This window comes from Octopus bimaculoides, chromosome 10, assembly GCF_046866305.1.
Source record: "Octopus bimaculoides isolate indiv1 chromosome 10, ASM4686630v1, whole genome shotgun sequence".
NCBI lineage: Eukaryota > Metazoa > Mollusca > Cephalopoda > Octopoda > Octopodidae > Octopus > Octopus bimaculoides.
Window position 1 is genome coordinate 32,719,278 of NC_142937.1, and position 24,980 is coordinate 32,744,257.

The following is a 24,980-nucleotide window of genomic DNA, read 5'->3' on the forward strand; positions in this document are numbered from 1 at the left end:
AAGAAAGAAATAAGAACGAATATATAAATCAGTAACTATAGGAATATCAATGCTACCATCACTTAAACGAAAAACAGATTTGTCTATAGAACATGCTGTTTACTTATGTAGGCCAACATGAAAGAAAAAGCCAAACTATTTATTGGTATAGAAAAAGCAATTACAACTAGAAATCAAAATTTTGTGCAATATAAACTGAAAAGAAAACCCTTAAAAAAATAGCAAAATAAAACCCATCTGATAGTACATTAATAAATATGACAGACTAGTAAATAAACAACCAGCATGACAGATGAAATAATTATGAAAGTGCGAGTCATACCAGCTGTATTGATTCTAATATAAAATATGATTGGTTGCATTGTTGCGAAAAGAGCCAATCAAATGAGTTTTCTTACAAGCAAGTTAGGTTCGTAGCTTAAATGGCTTCTCCTTCTTGTCATGAAGTTTAGGTATCGTCTGTTACGGTTTGGATTGCCAAATGCACAATGTATTTCCCCCTGGGGTGGCCGAAATACCTGAAGCTAATACCCGATAAATCTTCATGTCCCCATTTCATTGCCAGCAACTGTAATCGTATGCTTTTTGCTGTGCTGTCAGAAAATACGCTGAGTATATGGTACTGCCGGGTGAGTAACATTGTCCCCCTCTCTGTTCATCTCTACATTCCTCTTTCCCCCTCTCTCTATTTCTTTATCACTCTCTCTCTTTATTATTCTTCTCGGTTTGTTTTCACAACTTAACCTTCATTTTCCTAATTGCTTTAATGTGTTGATGTTGATTATAATGCCCGTGTTGACAATCTCGTCTGCACTCTACCCTTCTTTTTAGCTGTATTTCTTTAATAAAAATGGTTTCTTCCTTTATTTCGTGAATTAAACCACTCCAATGAATCCTGGAATGCTTCCATCCATTCCCACTTCATATTTTCCTTATACATATTTTCCGTTGTCTCTGTCTCTATGTCACACGCACATACACACAACCGCCTCGTGTGTGTGTTTGTGTGAGACAATCAATTTGATATTGGATATTTGAATCAGGATCGTTTTACAATTGAAATAAATTCATCATATAAAGATGATATATGACACGGAGATACACGTTTTACCGACAGGAACTGGTCCACATTATATATATATCTATAATATTTTTACATAAAGAATCTTACAAACCAGATACAAAAACGAAGTGTGTGTGTGTATATATATATATATATATATATATATATATATATATATATATATATATATATATATATACACATATATATTTATATAAACACATATATATTTATATAAACACACATACAGTTAATATAAGACAGCTTGCCACGCCAATATTGACATTAAACAGATCTATTTCTTATTCTTTCATTTCTTTTCTGTTTACAATGTGCCAGGCATTTTACGTATGAAAATACGTAAAATATAGATTTTGTTTTTGTTGAAATCCATAGTTTAATTATTTCGGGGTTATGATAAAAAAAAAATGGTTATTGTTTTGTAAAGTTCTTCCTTTTCTCAAGATGTGAGTGGTTGTCAGACTCTTTGGTCCTCTCCTTCACCGGAAGAGTTGACATTCTTACCAGCGATTCATATATCATTCTGTATTGAAACAGACAGATATTTACGCACATACGGATGCATACACACTCACACAGTTTAACACGTGTGATGGAAGTCTGGTATTCAGGTGACAGTTTAGCACCGCATTGTAACCACTTAAAAGAACTTCCTACTAGGAACGAAATGCCCAATTTCAACCTCTGTATTTCCCGTCGCTCACTTGCCACCATGGCATGGAAGAAAGCACAAATAATAACAAAGCAGCTGGAAGAGTCTTTTTGGATTATTGTTTAGTCGCCACATATTTGTAAAACGCAGACACATTCACACACACACACACACACGTTCACCCATACGCTCATAACTTACACGTATACACAGTGTGCCTGAAGTGGTCGGTTTCGTGCTGAAATGAACAACTTGTACTGGTCTTATCTCTCCCTCCCCATCGACATTACATCCCACATTCCTGGTGATGTTATGTAGTTGCTTGACTTGACAATCTGGATCAGCTGCTTTTATTAGAAAGAATAACGACCATGACTACGACCACAATGATAATATGGAAGCGGTAGCAGTATTAACAGGAGCAGTAACAATAATGATGGATATGGGGATAATGATTATTATTAATGAGAATTTAGATTTGATTCTAGAATGACAAATACCGGTCATAAGTAAGATGATAGTGCCTTCTGACAATGAAAAATTCGGGTATAAGATAAAATGGGGATAGTACAAAGGTTGAATACAATAGAAAACAAACAGTGGAGAGGATTTACATCAATTAAAGGAGCGAAATCAACTATAACAATAGATATAATAATAAATAGCACTAAATAGCTGTGTAGAAAGATACCCCAAATGGAGCTGGGTAGCTGTACAGGGTAATGTGGAACATCCCTCAGACTACCTTAATACACAGAATGCAAATGTCTTTTCACAGTTTTTGTCACAGATCTACAGTCACATAGAGTAGACCCATTTAATCATGCTAATTTCACCACTCTTACGTGTTTTATGATTTACTGGAGGGAAGCATCGTCTTCCTAAAGTGGTACTTGAAGTTGATGAGGGCTTGGCATGAGAAGGATAACTCTGTCCTTAAAACTTTCAACAGCATCCATTACTCACTTTTCTTTGTTATAACCATTAGTTAGAAGAAAACTACCTGCTCTCTCTTGTTAAAAGAAGGTGGTTGGTTGATTTTCATAGACTTGACTTCTAGCTGACTCCATCCTGTATGCCATAATATAACAATACAAATCAGCAATGCACAGATAGTAAACAAGAGTGTGATGGACAATTTCATCACTCTGCGTGTGTCTGTGATAGTTCTGGTTGTTTTCAGGGACAGTTGTCTTTCAGCCCATTTCTGAGTGTGACTGGTCACCTTGCTCACAAAAATTCTTCACCTGGAGATCTGATCTGCAGCAAACCCCAGGCACCTTAACTGGACCTGTGGTCCAGGAATAGAAACCACTGTCCCACATGGACTTAGCTTTCCATGTGTCAAGCTGCAAGCTCACTGACTTGTCCCAGGTAGTGCATGTTTCCATCACTTCCTGGTACTCTTTCAGACTGGTTACTACCATCTTGATTTCCAGTGTATCCAGCAATATGATGGTGACATCCTCTCCAGATACTGACATAGCTTTCCTGTGACCCAGTTGGAGAGGGGTTTCCCATCAATATCTCCAAAATAATGATGGTAATTTATTTTAAAAACATTATGATGTATTGCATAATTAAGTGCAATGGGCTCAGTTTAATATACTGTTCCCATCTCTAAAATTTGATCTTGTGCCTTAGAGTTTATATTTTTTGGGTGATGGATTGGCAGAAATGATTGTGTGCTGTAGTCAAGCAGTATTTACTTCTGTCTTTACACTATGTATTCAAATTCTGCTATGGTTGATTTTGTTATGTCTCTAAGGTTCTTAAACTAATTACAAGTCATTGATTCAATTGATTGTTATTTTCTTTTTATCCAAATTTGTGGCCTTGTGCCAAAGATAGAAATCATTAATTATATCAGTTATGAAAGTGGTGGAATTGTGCATCAGATTAGACTCCTTAGAATATTTAATTCTTCTTCTCTATGATCCAAGTTCAAAGGCCCACGGCGGGTGGGGGGATACTGTTTGCTTTTTATCTTTCCAGGACAGATGAATTAAACACTGGAGTCATGAGTTTAATTCGTGTGTGGTGTTAACATTTTGTTACTGCTGAGTTGTCAAAACAAATACTAGTACAGGTACAACACCGACTTTCTGGTCACTGATGGTCTGGAACCAAAAGCTTAACATTTCTGCAGCTACCAGACTTGTTTACTGGGCAGCCCTGTTTCACATTTACTTTATACAGGACAGTACTAATAAACTTGTATCATTAATATTAATGTTCAAGTACCTTTATCTCATTTAATTAAATAAATTTAATATTTGTTTTATCTTAGTGCTAACCATCCCTGATTCAGAAAAATCAGTTATCTAGAAAGGCTTTGGAACCAAAGTTTCTGGAAAATCAGTGTTGTATCTATGTCATATAATTCAGCTACATTCCTCTTCATCTCACTACATGCTTTTCAGTTGACTAAATCCCTCCCCATTATAATTCTGTGGCCTTATTAATTAGAGTACTGGAGTTACAGAAACAGTAGAATGATGAATTAAATATTTTGTCATATATTCCTTTCACTTTTGGGTTCAAATCTAAGTGAGGTTGACTTATTCATTCATCTCTCAATAAAATAGGAGCTAGTCATGTAAATTCAATTGCTATATCCCCATCATATCATATTTGTGGCATTGGATAGAAAGATGTGTAAATGCATAGGCATTCAGAATAATGGAAAACAAAATACAGAATTATGGTATGAATGTCTTTCTTAAGAGAAGTCATTTTAAAGAATGAATGAGAATAATGGTAAAATACTTTTACGCTTTATAGAATTAGCTTTTTATTATGTTATCATTCTCAGAGATATTTACTCAGGAAAATTTTGTAATCCAAGTAATTCCTTATGTTTTTTTTTTTTTTTTTTTCACTGTTTAGCATTTTGTCTGTATTTTTGCTAAATATGCATTATTTTCATTGCATTAGTCTAGCTGAAACTAAATAGACTTTACAATTCTGATAAAAGTCATATTAGCTCAAATTAATTTCTTGAAACTGAACACGTGTCTAGTACCAAACGTATCTTCTGTTTATTACATCTACAAGAACTGGAGTGATAGTTCTGTCTTCCTTTAAAACTCCGTAGCTTCCTGTGAATGGAGGTTGAAAAAAAAACAAGCAAAAAAACCCATGACCCTTTTCTCTGATTTGTTTTCCTTCCCTCTCCCATGGAATTTTTCTTTTAATATTTCTCTCCTTCCTTAGGGCTATGTATATTCCTTTTTTTTTTTAATGAGGATTTTATTGTAAATTAACCGACTATTTTTCAACTGCATCCTGTGTGAGATTTAATGTATATCAATAATTGAAAACCAACTAACTTGTAAAGAATGTTTTTTATTTTTAACCACTTCAGTACTGTACAGCACATGGGTCCATCTACACCTGCTATGTTCAATGGTTTCTGGGCTTGCTTAACAAGAAGTAATTGCTAGCCTCTGACTCAACCCTCATCTTTTCTTGAAGAAAAAGAACATTGAGAGTGGTCCCTCAAAACTCTAGTGCAGTGTAGCTGATTCTGAGAGAAGAAGAAGAATCAACTCTGGTACTTGGCAGGTACTCTGTTTATTGACTCTGGAAGGACGAAAGCATAGTTGGCCTTGGTGGGGTTGGAACACAGAATACTAAAACTGATGTAAGGATTGTGTCAAATGACTGTTTTTTATAAATGTTATCATCCTCCTCCTCCTCATCATCATCATAACATCTACTTTTCCATGCTTGCATGGGTCAGAGTATATTCATTGAGGCTGGTTTTCTATGGCTGGATACTCTTCCTGTTTCCAAGTAAGATAATATTTCTCCAAGGATGAACATGTTTTCATGGATTATTGGAAATGAGGGATACTGCCTGTATGATAGAGATGCTCATTTATGTTACATAATTTCCAGACAAGGGAAGACACACACACACACACGCATACTCACACACACAGACACACACACACACACACACATCATCCATGGGTTATCGGAGGATGTGCAGATTAGTTACTGTTCAGTTCAGTTGATTATTACTGAAGATTTGGATATGAGATGCATGTCTGCCAAGTTTGTGCCAAAACTGCCTTCAGCTGACCAAAAAGACACTCGGGTTTCAGTTGCACAAGGTCTCCTTGATTGTCTCGAGAACCATGCGAACTTTTTAAAAACTTTGCATAGGCCTCTGAGTAGGTATCGCCAAGCTTTTGGCAAAATTTGATACAAATTCTCTGCTCATCTTTCTTTGCCATGGTCAATGTGATGATCACACACTACACACCTTCCTTCCAAGCACTGCTGTAAACAGCAGAAGTGAGCTAGAACATTAAAACTTAGTGTGTATGCACAGCAGAGGTCAAGGTCAATTTATGCCAAGCAGCATTCACCTGCATGCTTTAGCTTCATTACTATGGCAATAGTCTGGATATTTCATGATCAGACCATGTATGCATCTCTTCTATTCAACTCTCTCCTTCAACTCCTTGCAACATTTATACATATTTATAAATAATTCCATTTTATTTGTAGAATTTTAGGAACTGAAACTTCATAATCAGAGAGGTTCAGCCCCTAACATAGTCTAGACTATTTTCATAGTCTAGACTATTTTCATAGTCTAGACTATTTTCATAGTCTAGACTATTTTCATAGTCTAGACTATTTTCATAGTCTAGACTATTTTCATAGTCTTGACACTAACCTTTTAGCACTCAGATTATTCTGCCAAAAGTAATACTTATTTACTTATATTGTTTTGAATTAAATATATATTATCTTATAGCTTTGAAATTTTGATGATGTGATTGTAGTTTTTAGTATGTCATTGCCAAGTAGATGTGCAGTGAGCTGGCAGAAACATTAGACGCTGGGCGAAATGCTTAGCGGTATGTCGTCTGTCTTTACGTTCAGAGTTCAAATTCCACCGAGGTCGACTTTGCCTTTCATCCTTTCGGGGTAGATAAATTAAGTACCAGTTACACACTGGGGTCAATGTAATCAACTTAATCCCTTTGTCTGTCCTTGTTTGTCCCGTCTATGTTTAGCCCCTTGTGGGCAATAAAGAAATAAAATGTGAGAGGTCAAATCTGGCCAGTTTGAGCAAAAAAACCGGTAGAATATTTTGGCTGGATATGGCCAGTTTAAATGCTAAAGGGTTACAGCCCCTCTTCTGATCTTATTTGTTTGACTAGTTCAGCCAAATGAAGCAAATTGGTATTTATCATTAATCATTATTATAATTCATTGATAATATTTATTCTTAAAGTTTTATATTTTGAGTGTTTTATATGATCATAGCCAAACCATACTAATAAGGAGGAAGAGTTTCTGTTTTTAACTGAATGTTCAAGTAAACTGAGAACAGGGGTTAATATCGCATACATATATGATTTTGGAAAGGTATGTACTGTTCCTGATAAACCTATTGTGTGGTATAGCGATTTGAGTGTTGTGCTCACTATTGGTAGGTTGTGGGCTCTGTTCTTAGTTTGGGTCACATATTGTGTTCTTGAGTAAGGCATTTCATTTCTTACTGCTCAAGTCCACTCAGCTAAAATGAACATTAGCAATAGCTGACAAACTGTGTGACAGACCGGCATCCTGTTCAGGAGTAGTTTTGTACGCTCAATTGCTTAAGTGAATTGCTTAAGGAAACCAGGATATGTTCTGCACTAGTGGGCTGGTTGGTTTGGATCAGACTTGATAAATCTGATAGACAGTAACATAAATGCAGGAAATACTGTAAATATCATATAATTATATAACACTTAAAAATATATACTCTATGAAATATCTAACATTAAAGTATGCAAAAATTAAAAAAGTTAATATTGTAAATTGTTAACTTCATTTACATGTGGAAAATGATAGATGAGCTTGATATGGTAGAGGCAGATTGTCAATGTGAGTTAGTGCAGTCCTGATGTTCCTTTGGTCCTCACTTCTGAGATGACTGAGGAGGGCCTAAGTCAACATCATCAGTGGGCTTATCAACTGTGGCAGGTTTGGGACAAACTGGTTTGAAGAAAGAGTTGAGTTTCAGCTTACCTTGCTGATGCTGTCTCTAGATAATGAGTTTTTTTAAGGTTCCAAGATGTTGATAATATTTCTGAACATTAGTTTCTGTTGATGAGTTAGTTTATAAAATGACAAAGGATTTTCATATATCAGAATTTGATAGTTCATCTCCATCCTCACAATCTCTGCTGTTACCAACAAGAAATTCTTTCATTATTTCTTTTTCTGTTAGCATGTAATATCCAAGTTAAAATTTTGTCTCCTAGCCAGGTTCTGACATTTTTTGCGACATCTATTTTGCCTGTCCTTTGGAGTATATGATGAAAATCCTTTGTCTCATATACTTCAAAAACGTATTCTACTGCCATGTCACCCAAAAGTTTTTTCTGGTTGTTGGTTAGAATGGTAGTCTTCAGTGGTTTCTATGATGCAGCTAAATTGGATAATACAGGATTTGAGGTTGTAGTTCTTGATGCTACTGAGAGTTCTTTGTTCTTATCCTTTTTCTCTAAGATCATCCTTTTCTTTCACCATTAGTGCTTTCTCCTCATCAGTAGAAGATTTGAGGACAGCTTGTTACCATAGGAATGAAATGTGAGAAAACTTGCTCATTAAAAATGTGTATGTTAAATCACAATTTATTAGGATAACATGCTGACAGATAGTGCATTATGTCTGTGACGGCCATGTGACCAGTGCATCGCACGCTCGACACATATAAAACAACGAAATGAAGGTTAAATGAGTATAAGTGCCAAGAAGGAAAAGAGAGACACAACCGGTGAAAGATTTAAGAGAAAGGTTTTATTGATATGTCAACTTGTATGTCTGTGTGTGTGTGAGTGTAACATAATAAACACAATAATAGACAGGCCGTCATATAAACTGGATGTATGTGTATACAAACATGTATGTGTGTGCAAGAAATACGGAGTATAGAAAAGAACATTAGAAGAAAGTCCAGGCACAAGGATGGGAAAATACGAGTTCGTATCCAATGGTACACTGTAGTTGAAGTGCTGAACCAAGAAGTTGTGGCGGCAAGGCAGAGCCGAAGAGACACATGTCATGAGAAGTTGAGGCTTCAATGCTGCGGCTGGTTACTTGGTACAGGAGTTCTCGCAGTTTGTATTTGCTGTTAACCATGGTGAAGCATTTCACAAACAGCGTGGAGAAAGTTGTGCAAGCGTTGCTGGTTGGTGTGTACGTAGAGAAGTTGGTGTAGACGCTGGTGGTGGCGACGAAGGATTTTGCAGTAAACAGTTGAGCAAAGTGTTGGATCTCCAATGAAGCTGTGACGTGTCGTCTCTGGAACTGGCTGTGTGCTCTGAGGTCAGCGGCTAGACCCCAGAAGGTCTAGAACCAGACTGACAACCGAGACGCTGTAACAGCTAGCTATTTATAAGATACCATTGGCTCAAACAGGGGTTCAGAAAGACTGTCCCACGAGACCTTATCTGAAGGCTGCGATTGGTTGGGTTGCACCCTGGCGCGAGTTAGGACAAGAGACAAAAATATGCCAATACCAACCAATCAGAGTGGTGAGCACAACAGGGTCCAAAGATGCGGCTGAAGACTAGCTGTTAACCACTACGTTCGCACTCATGTATATATAACAGAGAGAGAGAGAAGTATGCTACATGTCTTTCAAGTCTCATGATGTGCTAGTTTCCCATGACCATAACTTTATAAATTTCTAAGTTGTCTCTGTAGGCACAGTACTATGCTGAAAAATGTTCCTCATTTAATTTACAACCTGGTGTGGAGGTTCCATTTTAAAAGCTTGGTTAATGTACAGCCAGTACAGCTCAATTGCATTTCCTTTATACATGGAGCAAATTAGGGGCCTTCTCAACTTAGTCATTTTTTTTTTTCTTGAATGATTCAGTTTCTTTGGTTTGTGTGCTCCTTGCTTCATCTTCGGCAATTTCATTATCCATTTCATTGTGATTTCTAAATTACCATAACTACCTGTCACTAGCTGTGAAACTGGATGTTGTTACCCTTGGATTGTTGATGGTTAAACTACTTCATCAGTGTCTTTTCAACATTGATATGTTTTGAAATTCACATATGCTTCCTTGTACCAACAAATAATGATTTAGCATTTACATCAACATTATATTTCAAATGAAATAACCATGCATATGTCTGCAAACTGTTTACTTTTCACACCATACTTTTTACAAACTCTTTATCATCAAAGCACAAGCCTGTAACTTCCTTATACATTCCAGTTTCTGGTTTGCAGACAGGGCCACACATTTCTTTAGATGATTTCTCTCTCATGAGACTATGATATAAAATACAAAGCTGAAAGATTCCTAATCACTGAAATATCCGTGGATATAGCAAGGGAACACAACATATGGTAGTTATTGTCATGGTGTCCACTGTACTATTATGCCAAATCTGCAAGTATGCCATATGTATTCCTTAAAAATACACATTCTTGCTTTATGCTACTTTGACCTGACTTAAATATTGCTTCTGAGTGTGTATTATTAAATTTGAAAACAAAATCACTGCTAGATTATATAAAGAAGTCATTAGAACGGAATTATTTTTGAGAAATCAGTTAATCAATAAATTTTCAGTGAATTATACATTCAACTTCTTGCCACAAAAATGTACTGTTTATTAGAGGGGAGTGTGAAAGTAAATAAGAAATAATCCTATACAAGTACTATAGATGAAAAGTTGCAGGGAGATCAGTTTCCAATCTTAGGTGGGTGTGCAGCACTCACCTAGCACACTCAGTGTTATTTGCTAAGTATTGGTATTGAAAAAGTATGAAAAATGGCTATTATTTACCTATTTCCTAGTGGACATAAGGTCAGAAAAAAGAAAATATATAAATTAAATGTGTTTATACTTTAGTTATATAAAAGTTTAGAAGTATATAGTTTTTTTGAGATCTGCAACATAGATCACTTTCATGTATCATCCCTCAAATATAAGACTCCAATCATATTTTCCTTGTATGTTCTTTAGTATCCACATTCAAAGTCCAATATATTGTAATAGAAATGCTCTCTCTGCTCCTTTGAGCATGCTCCGGTTTTCTCCTTGGATTTAGCAAGAGGAACATAAAGAATATAGGCTTTTAGGGACATCCTGCAGCCCATTTTGCTGTAGTTCTTCACCAGAGTCTCAACCAGCTCTGCGGAGTTTTCTGCCTTTCTCTGTTGTCATTGCATAGGAAATTACTTCCTCCTTCCTACTGGGCATCTTGGGGAATTCCATGCACTTCAGAATCTTATCTGGAGTTCAAAAAACACACCTGTTTTGATCTTTGCTACAGACAGAGAAGAAATTGTGAAGGTACTTAAAGATTGCTAACTGCTTATCAAGACAAGAGCCATGACAAATTGTTTCATAAATCTCTATTTTATGCCCAGAATTTGAAGTAACATCCTCCAAAGGTTCACTAATATTTGATATTGTTCCCCTCTACAGAGAACTTGGTCTGTTGTAGTCAGTGACATTTTTGACAGTGTGACACGGAGTCCCTATTGTTCTAAAGGCAAATATTGCAAGAAAATTTCATGAAGTTGCCTTGAAGAACCATCAGGAATGTCCCCATTTTGAAGTCCCTGATAATTTCCCAGCCATACTCCTCATACTTCAAGGTATCTAGTAAAGGCTCAACACATCTGTATTTTTCTCTGACATGCACTAAATGTTCTCAGTGAAAAGACACTTTTTGTCCCACTATGGCTTTGAAGCTTCTAAAGAAGTGTGACTTTGGTTACAAGTGATCCTGATTGCCTCAAACTATATTTTGGTCAAATTTTGGTTGTAGAGCTCATCTTGATAAATGAAGATCCTTGAATAACTCAGGTGATGTTTCCTCTGACTTGTGGCTTGCAGATTTTCATCTAATCAGTTCTAATATTTGAGCCAAGATTGTCAAAACTTTGGCATTGGATTTATGAGATCAAGTCTCTGCAGTCATTTTGGTTGGGGCAGTATGGCTTTGTTCCTTAGTTACATTTCTGAACTTGTCATTTATATAATATAGCACCTTCCTGTTCTGACTTGTTTCTCTCTATTGAAGACAGCTATGTTCTTTTTGGTAGAACGAGTATTGTGAGCTTAGAGTAGTGTAGCCCTGGGATGATAGGTTATGGAAAGTCTAGATGTATGGTAGCACATGCATTCTTGTTAGCCCAACATTTGGGAAAGTCAAGTCATGCAGAAGTAGGAATTGCTTGAGTGATCAATGAATTCTTGCTCAAATCATGAGATAGCAAACTTCATGGTTCTCTTTTTTTTCCTGCATTATTCTGCAAAAGAACAAAATAAAATTAAGAACAAATAAATTTATTTTTCCTTTGTGTAATGAGTTGGTGGTTCCTGCAACATTTTATATTTGATATATCTTTTCTGTAACACTGGAAACCGAAAAAAAAAAAAAAATTCCAAATATTCCAAATATTTTCTTTTGCAATATAAAATTCCACTATTCAAGCAAGCAAAAATTGTCCATCTTACCTTCCAGAGTTTTTTTTTTAATTTTGAAATGTTTGCTGGTAAAATGAGGTGAGTGTTTGTTTTGTCTTGATCCTGACAGCCTTGAAGTCTCTCACATTTTAGTGGATGTGGTCAGAGGGTACTTTTGTGTTCATGTTTTGATAAAGTGGTCACAGATACAGCACAATGTGTCTGCCAGATACTTGCAGTCTCTTGACATCATTGCTGGTACATGCAGATAAGCTTATTCATTTAGGCATTGAGACCTAAACAAAACTGGTGAGTTCTATTGGTGGTCACTGTATTTATATTACTATTTATTATTGGAAAGTTGAAAAATCTAGAAATTCTAGAAAGTTGCTGGAAATTCTCTGTCAGCTACTCAGTACTGAATCTATCTGAAATGTTTTTAAGAAAAGACAGATTTCAAAATGTCATTTCTGAGGTCACAAAAGAAAAGTTTGAAGGGAATAATAACCATCTCCTATACAAATTTATTCACATGCAATAAGAGAATAACACTTAGTACTCAGGAACAAAGTAAATGTTTTGTTGCTTGGTATAATCAAAGATAGTGGCAAAAGTCAGCACTAACAGCTACTCTATTAGCTCAGATTTCATTCAACTGATAACTGGTTAAACTGTGTAGGGTTTAATGAGGTGTTTCTCACATGTGTTTATGCTCACTCACTCTCTAAGTGTGTGTATGTATCTGGTAATGCAGTATAAAAACAATATACATAGTCCACTAGTTTTCTAGTGTGAATCAGCCAGCTGATTTTGAGCAGAACTGTGGCACAGTGCTAAATATTTGGCTTGTGGGAAATCCATAAGTACTTCATACTGGTACATGTGAACTCTATCGTGAGGTGTTTTTTGTAGTGTCATGTAAATTGATCATTTGTGTCTAGATTACTGTGTTGGTGAATATTGTTTGTTAATTTAGGTACATTATGTATTATAGCATATTGTCTTTGAATGTTTATAAATTTTGGTAGTCATAGCTGTAAGAAAGAGTAAAGTGGATGTGATCAAAGCATGATTACTCTGAATGTTTAGGATTAATATGCTTAGCACAATAACTGTCAGTGTTGCAATTATTTCACTGTTTTCCTGTTTGGCTGGTAACGAGGAAGTTCTGTGTTGATGTATATCTCCTGTATTATGTTGTTACTGTACTAAAAAATATTGGATGTATTTTCTTTTACTGTGTGTTGCATGTGACACATCAACATATCATCACCATCCATCTTTACATAATTTATCCTCTCATTAAAAGAATATAGAATCTTATTGAAAAAATGATAGACTATGTTGCTGCTTAATCTGTTTCCCATGTGACTCAAGTTGGAGACTATTCCTAAAACATATATCTTTCTTCTTGTATAGCAGTAACATTGCTACCAGCTGGATGAATGGTGGGGTGGAAGGAACTAAGAAAGAAAGATAGAAAGAGGGGAATAGATTTTTTTTTTTAAATGAGTATTGCAGACAGTCACTGAGAACTAACATTCCCAGTGTCATGAGGCCATTTCTATAAGACCTATTCTTAAAACATACATTTCTCTTCTGCAACAAAGTTAACATTTTTTTACCTTATAAATAATTACACATTATACTAACTGTATTTAGATGACAATAATGTCTTGGTCTATTAATACATCTCTGTATGGGTAAATGGTCATCTGGTTGTAGGTGCGGTTGTAACTGTGAGCGTTAATGTATATATAATCTGTGGCTGTATATACTTTTGCTGATGGATATCAAATCTCTGTTGCTGTATAATACACAGTGTTACAAAGTCAACACTAACTATTCACTCTCTGCCCCCCCCTCTCTCAGACAGAAAGACAGACAGAGTTGATGATTGAGATATTGGCTATATATATTCACAAACTCATTTGATACTGTTTTTGAATAGCACATAATATAATAATGTATATAATAATATATATTTCCACACTACAGCACTGTAGCATAGAAATGTACTTGTTATTTGTTGCTGCTCAGCTTCAGATCAATCCTGAAAGAACAGGTCTGATCAAAGACATTCCAAGCATAACCATATCCTGATATTATTATATGACAGTAAGATATAATTTGAGGGCTATTGTTATTTCTAGCAGGTTGAGTGACTATGTAGAGGCTCCCCCCATTGCTTTGTATACATACTTATTACTAGTTATATGAACTGTATGTTTATTGATGATGTGGGATGGTGTTTACTATATGATTACTATATGATGTTTATGATGGTATAACACATGCACACACACACGCACACACATGCACACACACTAATTTAGTCAAATGAGGTGCATAATGCATAATTTATGACTTTTACAGGCCCTTCTGGAGAGATGAGGTCAAATTAGTTGCTGTTTGGAATTTGGAGCCTGAAGATACCTCTAGTTAGTGAGTTAAGTTTCTTAGTGATGTAGCTATGGTTATGGAGTAGTGAGATAAAAGAAATATTTAACATGAATTTGGGGGATTAAACCAAGTAGAATAACTAGCAGAAGGTTCATTTGATGGAAGTGTCATGCAGCTAGCGAATTCAGAGGAGCATGTGTCATTGTAATCGAAGTAAAAGAAGCAGAGAAAAGTCTGCACTAAATTTTGTAGAATGTTAGTGATTGGATCTTTGATAGTCAGCTAAAATTGTTTCCTTTTAGATGTGATCTACAAGGAAGTACTGAAAAGTTCCTGGCTTTGGGTAAAAGAAAATACAGGAGGATCAGTTAATTATGATTTTATTGAACACAACCCCTCTCAGATTCACACACTTATTGTAGTCCTTCAGTTTTTCTAAGCTCTATAAACGTACTTAGAAGGTAGGGCCTCCAACTAGGCCTTTTGCAGTACCCTTAAAGCCAAGAACTTTTCAGCACCCCCTTGTAGATGTCTTAGCAAGAATACATAATTTAGTCATCCTTTCAATATGCATGAACTCAGCACATTTTGGAGTCTGAAGAACATACCAATAAGTTAGCTTCTTGTTAGAGTATTTTAACTCAATGTATTGAAAAGGTGTATGTAATGCCTGGTTGATAACTCTTTAGTCTTTACTCTTTTACTTGTTTCAGTCATTTGACTGCGGCCATGCTGGAGCACCGCCTTTAGTCGAGCAAATCGACCCTAGGACTTATTCTTTGTAAGCCTAGTACTTATTCTATAGGTCTCTTTTGCTGAACTGCTAAGTTACAGGGACGTAAACACACCAGCATCGGTTGTCAAGTGATGTTGGGGGAACAAACACAGACACACAAACATATACACACATATATATATATACGATGGGTTTCTTTCAGTTTCCGTCTACCAAATCCACTCAAGGCTTTGGTTGGCCCGAGGCTATAGCAGAAGACACTTGCCCAAGGTGCCACACAGTGGGACTGAACCCAGAACCATGTGGTTGGTAAGCAAGCTACTTACCACACAGCCACTCCTGCGCCTAAGTATAACATTCTTATGCAGCCTTTTGTTATTGATGATCAACAAAAGGTAAATGGTGGTGTATAGTTAGTGCTGAGGATCAGCAACCCATTGCAGTAATAGAAAAGAGAGAGAGAGAGAGAAGACATCATATGTGTGGGGCTGAGGTTGGAGGAGTGTGTTGGTGAGTGACTTCATGTCGGTCAGTTACTGCCAAACCACTGCTGGTAACAACATCTAATCATATCATAATATTCATTAATCTGCCACACTTGCTGTTGCATTTTCTGTGCTAGTTGAGAACCTGATTTTCTTAATACGTTTGAAGTATGTGTAAGGTACATGAATTTCAGAGTGGACTGGCTTGGTGCAGCTTTAAGTCTGAATGAATGAATGCATGTGTATGTGTGTGTGCGCACATGAGTGATGATTTTATTATAAGCTCTGTGTACTTACTATTGATGATTGTAAATCATATTTTCACATTGTTGCTGTTTGTGTATACTCTGTGTTTGTGTGTGTCCCTTCCATATACATACAAACTAATTGCAACAATCATGTACATCATGCATATATATATATCTTTAAAAATATGTTTATATACATATGTATGTAACTATGTGTACATGTATGTTTATGTATAGATGTCTATATGTTTATGTGAAGGCATATGACTCAGTGGTTAGAGCACTGGGCTTCCAGTTGTGAGATTGTGAGTTTGATGTCCTGGACCAGGCTGTGTGTTGTGTTCTTGAGCAAGACACTTTATTTCATGTTGTTTCAGTTCACTCAGCTGTAGAAATGTGTTGCAACACCACTGGTGCCAAGCTGTATTGGCCTTTGCCTTTCCCTTGGATAACATCAATGGTGTGGAGTGGGGGAACTTGTATGCATGGGCAACTGCTGGTCTTCCACAAACAACCTTGCCTGGACTTGTGCCTCTGAGGGGAATTTTCTAGGTGTATTCCCATTGTCATTCATGACCAAACGGGTTCTTCACCCGTTATATATGTTTATGTATAGATGTATGTATATTCATAACTCCTTATGCATTCAGGTATAAATTGTGTACACATCTGATAATGGTACATAGACATACGGACACTGATAAATTACATGTTGCTCTTACAACTGAAATAGTCTTCCTTTCAACTTCTCAACTAATTTATTCTCTATTGTGGGACCCACAAATCAATCTTGTATATTTGTAGTAAGTATTATGGTATTTTTCTAAACTATGTCTCTGTGCTTGACATTTGTTAACAGTATTTATCCCGACACCCACATACAGTGATGATAATGATTATAAGCATTCTCTATTGATTGTAATGATCATAAACCACATACCCATTCACAGTGATGGTCATATGCATACATTATTGATCACAATCATTACACACTTACACAGTGATTGTGAAGTTTGCATATTGATGATAATATCATAGACACATGGCTAACCACTTAACAGTGGTGGTGATGATCATTCACATTATTTATAAAATATCTCCCTCTCTCTCTAACACACATACTGTTAGTGAAGTTTCATTACCATAAGATCTTGGGATGGAAATGGGAGATTATGACATTCATATCTTTCCTTTAGAGAACCTTCATACAGTAATCCCATCCTGCTACTGAAACCAGTTATAGATGGCGATCACTTGTAGAGAAAAGATTTGATAATTCACACCACCTATTTTTTATATTAGTTGTGAAGTGAAAGGTGTTTGGTTTCTTTTATGTTAGTCAGAAGGAGGAGGATGAGTTGTGGCTATGTCTTTTGCGGGCCTTCTCAATCTGCTGAGATTTATGGTATATCCAGTTAGATGTTCTGTAGTTTAACATCTGCAAGAAAAATGTTGGGTTGTAGAGGGTTGCTATCTTGGTGAAGAAGGAATGAATAAAGTTTAGTGTGCAACCAGAGAAGTAACATTGAGCTAGCTTGTTCAGACAAGCAGTGGCTGTAGTACTAATAGCAGAAGAAAACAAGAAACCATGTCAGTGGTTGTAGCATTGTGGTCAGTATTTGTCCATTGGTTGAATGAACTACTTCTAGAAGTTATCTAGAATATTTGTGTATGCAACAGCAACAACAGCAGTAAAATACCAGGTACGTGAGCCGTAATCTCATATGAATCTTATAGAGTTGGCAACTAATGAAGAGTGAACTTGTTTCTGGGCCTAAAGAGAAAGTTTAGTGTTTGGGATACATTTTATCAATATTAAATATAAGGTGCCATGAGAAATGATTACATTGAGAAGTATATCTTGTGTTTTGTTTGTTTTTGTGCAGAGGAATGGTAAAAGACTGTTTCGATGGAATGTGTAGTTATTGTCTTGGTTCTGTTGAAACACGGTTATTATGTCCTCACTTAAGAAGGTTTCCAAAGTGTCTTTTTACAAAATTACTAGAAGTTTGGTATGTTGATGTGGGTAGATGATGCCTCTATGCAAAAAGGTATTTGAAAAGTGAAAAAATGGTTTCGTATGCATTGGAATGTGTACTGCTAGACATGACAACAACTAGGTCACTAATATTTAGAAAGATTTTTGGGAAACTTAACTGAACTTTGATCTACACCATAGCTAATAGTGTGGATTGGAGTGAACCTTGTCAGCTCATGCTGCAATGGTGCTGTCTGATTAGCAACTCCTGATGAGAGGATGAAATCAATAAGTGGACTATATAGCTACTAGCTACCATACTGTAAATTGTCAAAAACTTTACTGATATTAAGTGCAATATTGTTTTCATTGAAATTCTCAATGGTGTAAGAAGTAACTGGTTAGTGACATAGGAGAACAAGTTTTCATGTGGAAGTTGTACTGGTGGAGAGAGCAAGAGAAAGTTATGAGGGGTGGTTGTTTACAACTGTTTCTACCATCCTTGAAACTGTACTCTTCTTAGAATTGGAAATTAATGCATTTATATAGATTAAGAAAAATTCCTGCAGAGAAAGACAGGAAAGTTTTGTGAAGATAGAAGCTAACTCTTGAACACCTAGTGTAGTGGATGCAACACTATTAGGATGGGTTTCTTTGTTAGGTAGGAGTGATCAGAGGTGATGTATTGGAAAGGGGCTTTTGTTGAATGTGGAGGTAGAGAGAGCAATATGTGTAGAGATTTTACAGCGGGGCTGTTATTTGTAGAAACATTTGGCTGAGTGGTAATGGAGGAAGATTCTCCCAAGTTTGTAAGAAAATTTTTATGAAACACTCAGATAACTTTGCTGAAAATCGGGAGAGAGCTTGCTAGCTGTGTGATGCAGAAAAGCATCCTCTGGCATGGCTGTGCCCAGAATTGAAGAACTACAAGCTAACTTAACAAGGTTGGATATCTCAGAATTTAGGTTAAAGTGTTTGTACGTTTCTCATAGCATTTCTTAGGTTTCAGCACAGTTTTGTCTTATTAGGAATCAAGTGACAATATTTGTAGTAATAATTTCTTTATATATTAAAATAACCAATATAAATACGGGCTGGTTGGTTCTCCAGCCATGCTGTACATCATACAAAAAGAAGGAGAGAGAACAAAGTAGCTTGCTTACCAACCACATGGTTCCAGGTTCATTCCCACTGTGTGGCATCTTGGGCATGTGTCCTCTACTATAGCCTCGGGCCGACCAAAGCCTTGTGTGTAGATTTGGTAGGCGGAAACTGAAAGAAGCCCGTCGTATATATGTATATATATATATATATATATATATATATATATCATCATGTGTGTGTATATGTTTATGTGTCTGTGTTCGTCCCCAACATTGCTTGACAACCGATGGTGGTGTGTTTACATCCCCGTAACTTAGCAGTTCGGCAAAAGAGTCTGATAGAATAAGTACTAGGCTTACAAAGAATAAGTCCTGGGGTCGATTTGCTCGACTAAAGGTGGTGCTCCAGCATGGCTGCAGTCAAATGACTGAAACAAGTAAAAGAGTGAGAGAGTATAAGAGGTGGAAGGATGAGTGCACATACTAGGCTTAATGGCAGGCAATGAGTAAAAGAATGCTACACAGACTAACACATGCACATACAAAATGGAAAAGAGTCATAAAGACAGAAGAGTAAATGATAATGAAATCATGGAAGGAGTATTACAAATGAGAAATTTGTTTTATTTTAAGTTAATTAATACTTTCATTTGAAAATTAGTATTCATTTCATAATTTTGTTTGAGCACCAAAAAATTTGATAAAACTTAAATTATAATTATTGTATCTATGCCATGTTTCCTGATATAACTCATGGTGGCAAAACTATATTTCCAAAGTTGCCTGTCACATAACAGATAACACTCTAGTATAATGTTAAAGCCTGGGATATTTAGAGGAGAGAAAATAGTTATTTATGGTGTTCATACTTTTTTTTCATAGGCAGCAGTTATATTGTGAAAGTCATTTTGTCTATTTAAGAACACACAGAAAATTATTACCTTCATTTCCTGTTAATTTCTTCGTGATACTGTCTTATGAAATATCAAAGTTTTGTCAAGCTTCTGTAACATGGTTACAGAACTCCAAAATAACTATAATAAAATTATTTATTTTCATCTTGATTTGATGTCAGCTGTTGGATATACTCATTTCTTAAACTTACTCATGTTTATTTGAAAATCTTTTTAATTACACCCATTTTCCAATGTTTACATTGGGTGGGTAAGATTTTTGTTATGACACCATTGTTTTTACTAGTGGAGATGAGCCAATGAGGGGATCTCTACTTGGTTACTCAACTTGGTAGAAATAACAGCTAAATTTTCATTGAATCACATACTGCCACAGTAGTTCCCAGCCTGTGGTCTGTGGACCCTTGGGGATCCACAAACATCTTAAGCTGACAGACCTTTCAATATCCTGGGGTCCGTGGGAAAATTCATTTGAAATAAAGGTGTCCTTGGTAGTGAAAAGGTTGGGAACCACTGTACTAACATCTAAAATCTGATAGGATATATTGAGCAATGAGATCTATTTTAAAACGGGGGCGCCAGTATTTTCTTAACGAAACACTAACGAAACACTTTGAAACTTGGGACACTGGTAGAATGTGTCATATAAAACATCTTTTACTCTTAGTCTTCTTAACAAAAAAAAGGAATTCGCAAGTTATTCCATGTTAAAGTCGTCGTATTTCTGTAATTTCAACCAATCACTGACGTCTATTCAGCTCAATAGAGTTACTGCTGGGCGGTCATAAAAATGTTATTCCCTGTGACATATTTCATCCGGTTTAATCGTAATTTATACGCATATATTGTTTATATAATAAATTACGCTGTGCGTATCTTCATCATCGTCATCATCATCGTTTAACGTCCGCCTTCCATGCTAGCATGGGTTGGACGATTTGACTGAGGACTGGTGAAACCGGATGGCAACACCAGGCTCCAATCTAATTTGGCAGAGTTTCTACAGCTGGATGCCCTTCCTAACGCCAACCACTCAGAGAGTGTAGTGGGTGCTTTTACGTGTCACCCGCACGAAAACTGCCACGCTCGAAATGGTGTCTTTTATGTGCCACCCGCACAAGAGCCAGTCCAGGGGCACCGGCAACGATCTCGCTCGAAAAACCTCATGTGTCACTCGCACAAAAGATATCATGTGTCGCCCGCACATGAGCCAGTCCAGGGGCACTGGCAAACGATCCCGCTCGAAAGATTTCATGTGTCGCCCGCACATGAGCCAGTCCGGGGGTGGGTACTGGCAAACGATCCCGCTCGAAAGATATCATGTATCGCCCGCACATGAGCCAGTCCGGGGGCACTGGCAAACGATCCCGCTCGAAAGATTTCATGTGTCGCCCACACACGAGCCAGCCCGGGGGCACCGGCAACGACCTCGCTCAAAAAACCTCATGTGTCACCCGCAAGCTGGCCCAGGGGCACCGGCAACGATCTCGCTCGAAAGATATCATGTGTCGCCCGCACATGAGCCAGTCCAGGGGCACTGGCAACGATCACGCTCGAAAGATTTCATGTGTCACCCGCACATGAGCCAGTCTAGGGGCACCGGCAGCGATCTCGCTCGAAAAAACCTCGTGTCACCCGCACAAGAGCCAGTCCAGGGGCACTGGCAACAATCTCGCACGAAAGATTTCATGTGTTGCCCGCACATGAGCCAGTCCGGGGGCACTGGCAAACGATCCCGCTCGAAACATTTCATGTGTCACCCGCACAAGAGCCAGTCCAGGGGCACTGGCAACGATCTCGCACGAAAGATATCATGTGTCGCCCGCACATGATCCAGTCCAGGGGCACTGGCAATGATCCCGCTCGAAAGATTCATGTGTCGCCCGCACATGAGCCAGTCCAGGGGCACTGGCAACGATCCCGCTCGAAAGATTTCATGTGTCGCCCGCACATGAGCCAGTCCTGGGGCACTGGCAAACGATCCCGCTCGAAACATTTCATGTGTCACCCGCACAAGAGCCAGTCCAGGGGCACTGGCAACGAACTCGCTCGAAACATTTCATGTGTCGCCCGCACATGAGCCAGTCCAGGGGCACTGGCAACGATCCCGCTCGAAAGATTTCATGTGTCACCCGCACATGAGCCAGTCTAGGGGCACCGGCAGCGATCTCGCTCAAAAAAACCTGATGTGTCACCCGCACAAGAGCCAGTCCAGGGGCACTGGCAACGATCTCGCACGAAAGATATCATGTGTCGCCCGCACATGAGCCAGTCCAGGGGCACTGGCAACGATCCCGCTCGAAAGATTCATGTGTCGCCCGCACATGAGCCAGTCCAGGGGCACTGCCAACGACCCTGCTCGAAAAAATTTCATGTGTCACCTGCACATGAGCCAGTCCAGGGGCACCGGCAACGATCTCGCTCGAAAAAGCCTCATGTGTCACCCGCACAAGAGCCAGTCCAGGGGCACTGGCAACGATCCCGCTCGAAACATTTCATGTGTTGCCCGCACATGAGCCAGTCCAGGGGCACCGGCAACGACCTCGCTCGAAAAACCTCATGTGTCACCCGCAAGCCGGCCCAGGGGCACCGGCAACGATCTCGCTCGAAAGATTTCATGTGTCGCCCGCACACGAGCCAGTCCCGGGGCACTGGCATCGATCCCGCTCGAAAGATTTCATGTGTCTCCCGCACATGAGCCAGTCCATGGGCACTGGCAACGATCCCGCTCGAAACATTTCATGTGTCACCCGCACATGAGCCAGTCCCGGGGCACTGGCATCGATCCCGCTCGAAAGATTTCATGTGTCTCCCGCACATGAGCCAGTCCATGGGCACTGGCAACGATCCCGCTCGAAACATTTCATGTGTCACCCGCACATGAGCCAGTCCCGGGGCACTGGCATCGATCCCGCTCGAAAGATTTCATGTGTCTCCCGCACATGAGCCAGTCCATGGGCACTGGCGACGATCCCGCTCGAAACATTTCATGTGTCACCCGCACATGAGCCAGTCCAGGGGCACTGGCAACGATCCCTCTCAAACAATTTCATGTGTCACCCGCACATGAGCCAGTCCAGGGGCACCGGCAACGATCTCGCTCGAAAAACCTCATGTGTCACTCGCACAAGAGCCAGTCCATGGGTACTGGCAACGATCTCGCACGAAAAGATATCATGTGTCGCCCGCACATAAGCCAGTCCGTATCTATGCGTGTAACAATTTTAGAGTTCGGATTCTAGAGTTAGGGTTAGTTTTAGGGTTAGGGTTACGGTTAACAGTCTAGTTAGGGTTAGGGGATTAATACGATATACACCGTTACAGCGCTAACTGTTTTCAACTGAATAGACATCAGTGATTAGTAGAAATTATCAAAATAAGACAATTTTTTACATGAAATAAATTCGAATACAAAAATATTTTTCTGTTCTATAACACAAAATAGATAGGTATACGAAGTTTGAAAGTCTTTCCGTACCGAAAACACTACATAAAACATAAATGAAAACTGGCGCACCATTTTAAAATAGATCCGAGCAATGTAGTCACTGACATGTTAGAAAAGGTAAAAAAGGGAAAAATAGAAGATAGTTATGGGAACAATTTTGATAAAATGTTTGAAACAGAATTGATTTTGCATTAAATAACAATAACTACGAATTAGGTGAACTTTTTTTTTTGTAGTCAGACAAACTAAGGCTTTGTTTATAAGCACAATGCCATGGCAGTAGTAGGGCCTGAATTTATAACCTTGTTTCACATAATTTCTAAGATTGACACAAGGTTGCTGTTTTTGTTGAGGAGAGGTATAGGGGTTTGAATTGATCCTGTTACATGGTTGGTTCTTATTTTATTGATTGTGGTGGGAGGAACAGTAAAGTTGACCTCAGCAGAATTTGAAATTAGAATGTAGATGTAACAAAATACCCTTGGTTATTTAGGCTTTCTCCCTCTCTTTATTTCTCTCTCTTTCTTTATCATTTTCCTTCATCTTTAAACTATTAACATATTTTCCCATATTCTTTACCTATTTCTCCTACTGTATGTTATATATTTCATTGTACAAATGAATAACTTAATAGAGGGAATCAGGGTAAGAAGAAAAAGAAAGAAAGTGTCAGAGCAGAGAGAAAGAAAGAAAGAATAATGAAAGAGAAATATGGGTGATAGAAAGGTATATAGTGGACTGTGTGAGTGAGTGAGAGAGAGAGAGACAGAGACAGACAGACTAGTGAATGGGAAAGAGAAACAAAAGATGATATCTAGATACAAAGCTCCTTCCCACCAACTCTTCAGCAAAAACAAAATGCAGAAAAAATTAAAACAAAAAAGAAAATTGAAAACAGGTTTTCATTAATTCTAAAAATATATGTAGGATCAGACTCACCCCACTTCTGTTTTAGTAAGTTGTTTCTGTGTCTTTACTCTTTCCAACTTCCAGAATTTTAACAGGTCATTCTGTGAATCAAAACACAGTTGCAAAATGTGTGTATGTCTGCGTGTGTGCATGTATTTCATTGATAATATGTCACTTGAAAATTTTGTTGCATTAAGGTTTTTTTTTTTTTGCCAAGTAAAATGTTGGGATTTTTTAAAGAGTTCTAACGTAATTTTTTTTATGTGAAAGGGTCTGATGTTGCTCTGGTGAGGAATTTGTAATATGGTAGCATCTGTGGTACCTTTTGTGCTAAGTTGCTATAACAAGATGTGGGGCAACTAATTGACTGTCAGGCTGTAAGTCTTTGAGAATTGCTCATGTAAATCATTCTGTAGACCAGTGGTTCTCAACTGGGGTCCATATGGCCACTGAGGGTCCATATAACATTTTTGGGGGTCTACACAACAAAATAGTAAATTGGAAATCGACAATATTTTAAGGGCTCCTAAAAAAAGTTTACTTTAGAAGATGTATTTATTGGTAT

General features: G+C 37.8%; 1 protein-coding gene across 2 annotated transcripts in view; it reads left to right on the top strand.

Annotated features, from left to right (window-relative positions):
• The first annotated feature begins 396 nt into the window (after positions 1-396).
• LOC106874539 (guanine nucleotide exchange factor subunit RIC1) overlaps positions 397-24,980 on the top strand; it is a 247,478-nt gene continuing 222,894 nt past the window's right edge. For both annotated transcript variants that reach the window (XM_014922306.3, XM_014922307.3), the window contains exon 1: positions 397-629. In XM_014922306.3, coding sequence (XP_014777792.1) covers positions 489-629 — 141 coding nt within the window. In that variant the 5' untranslated portion in view covers positions 397-488. The remainder of the gene's footprint in view (positions 630-24,980) is intronic.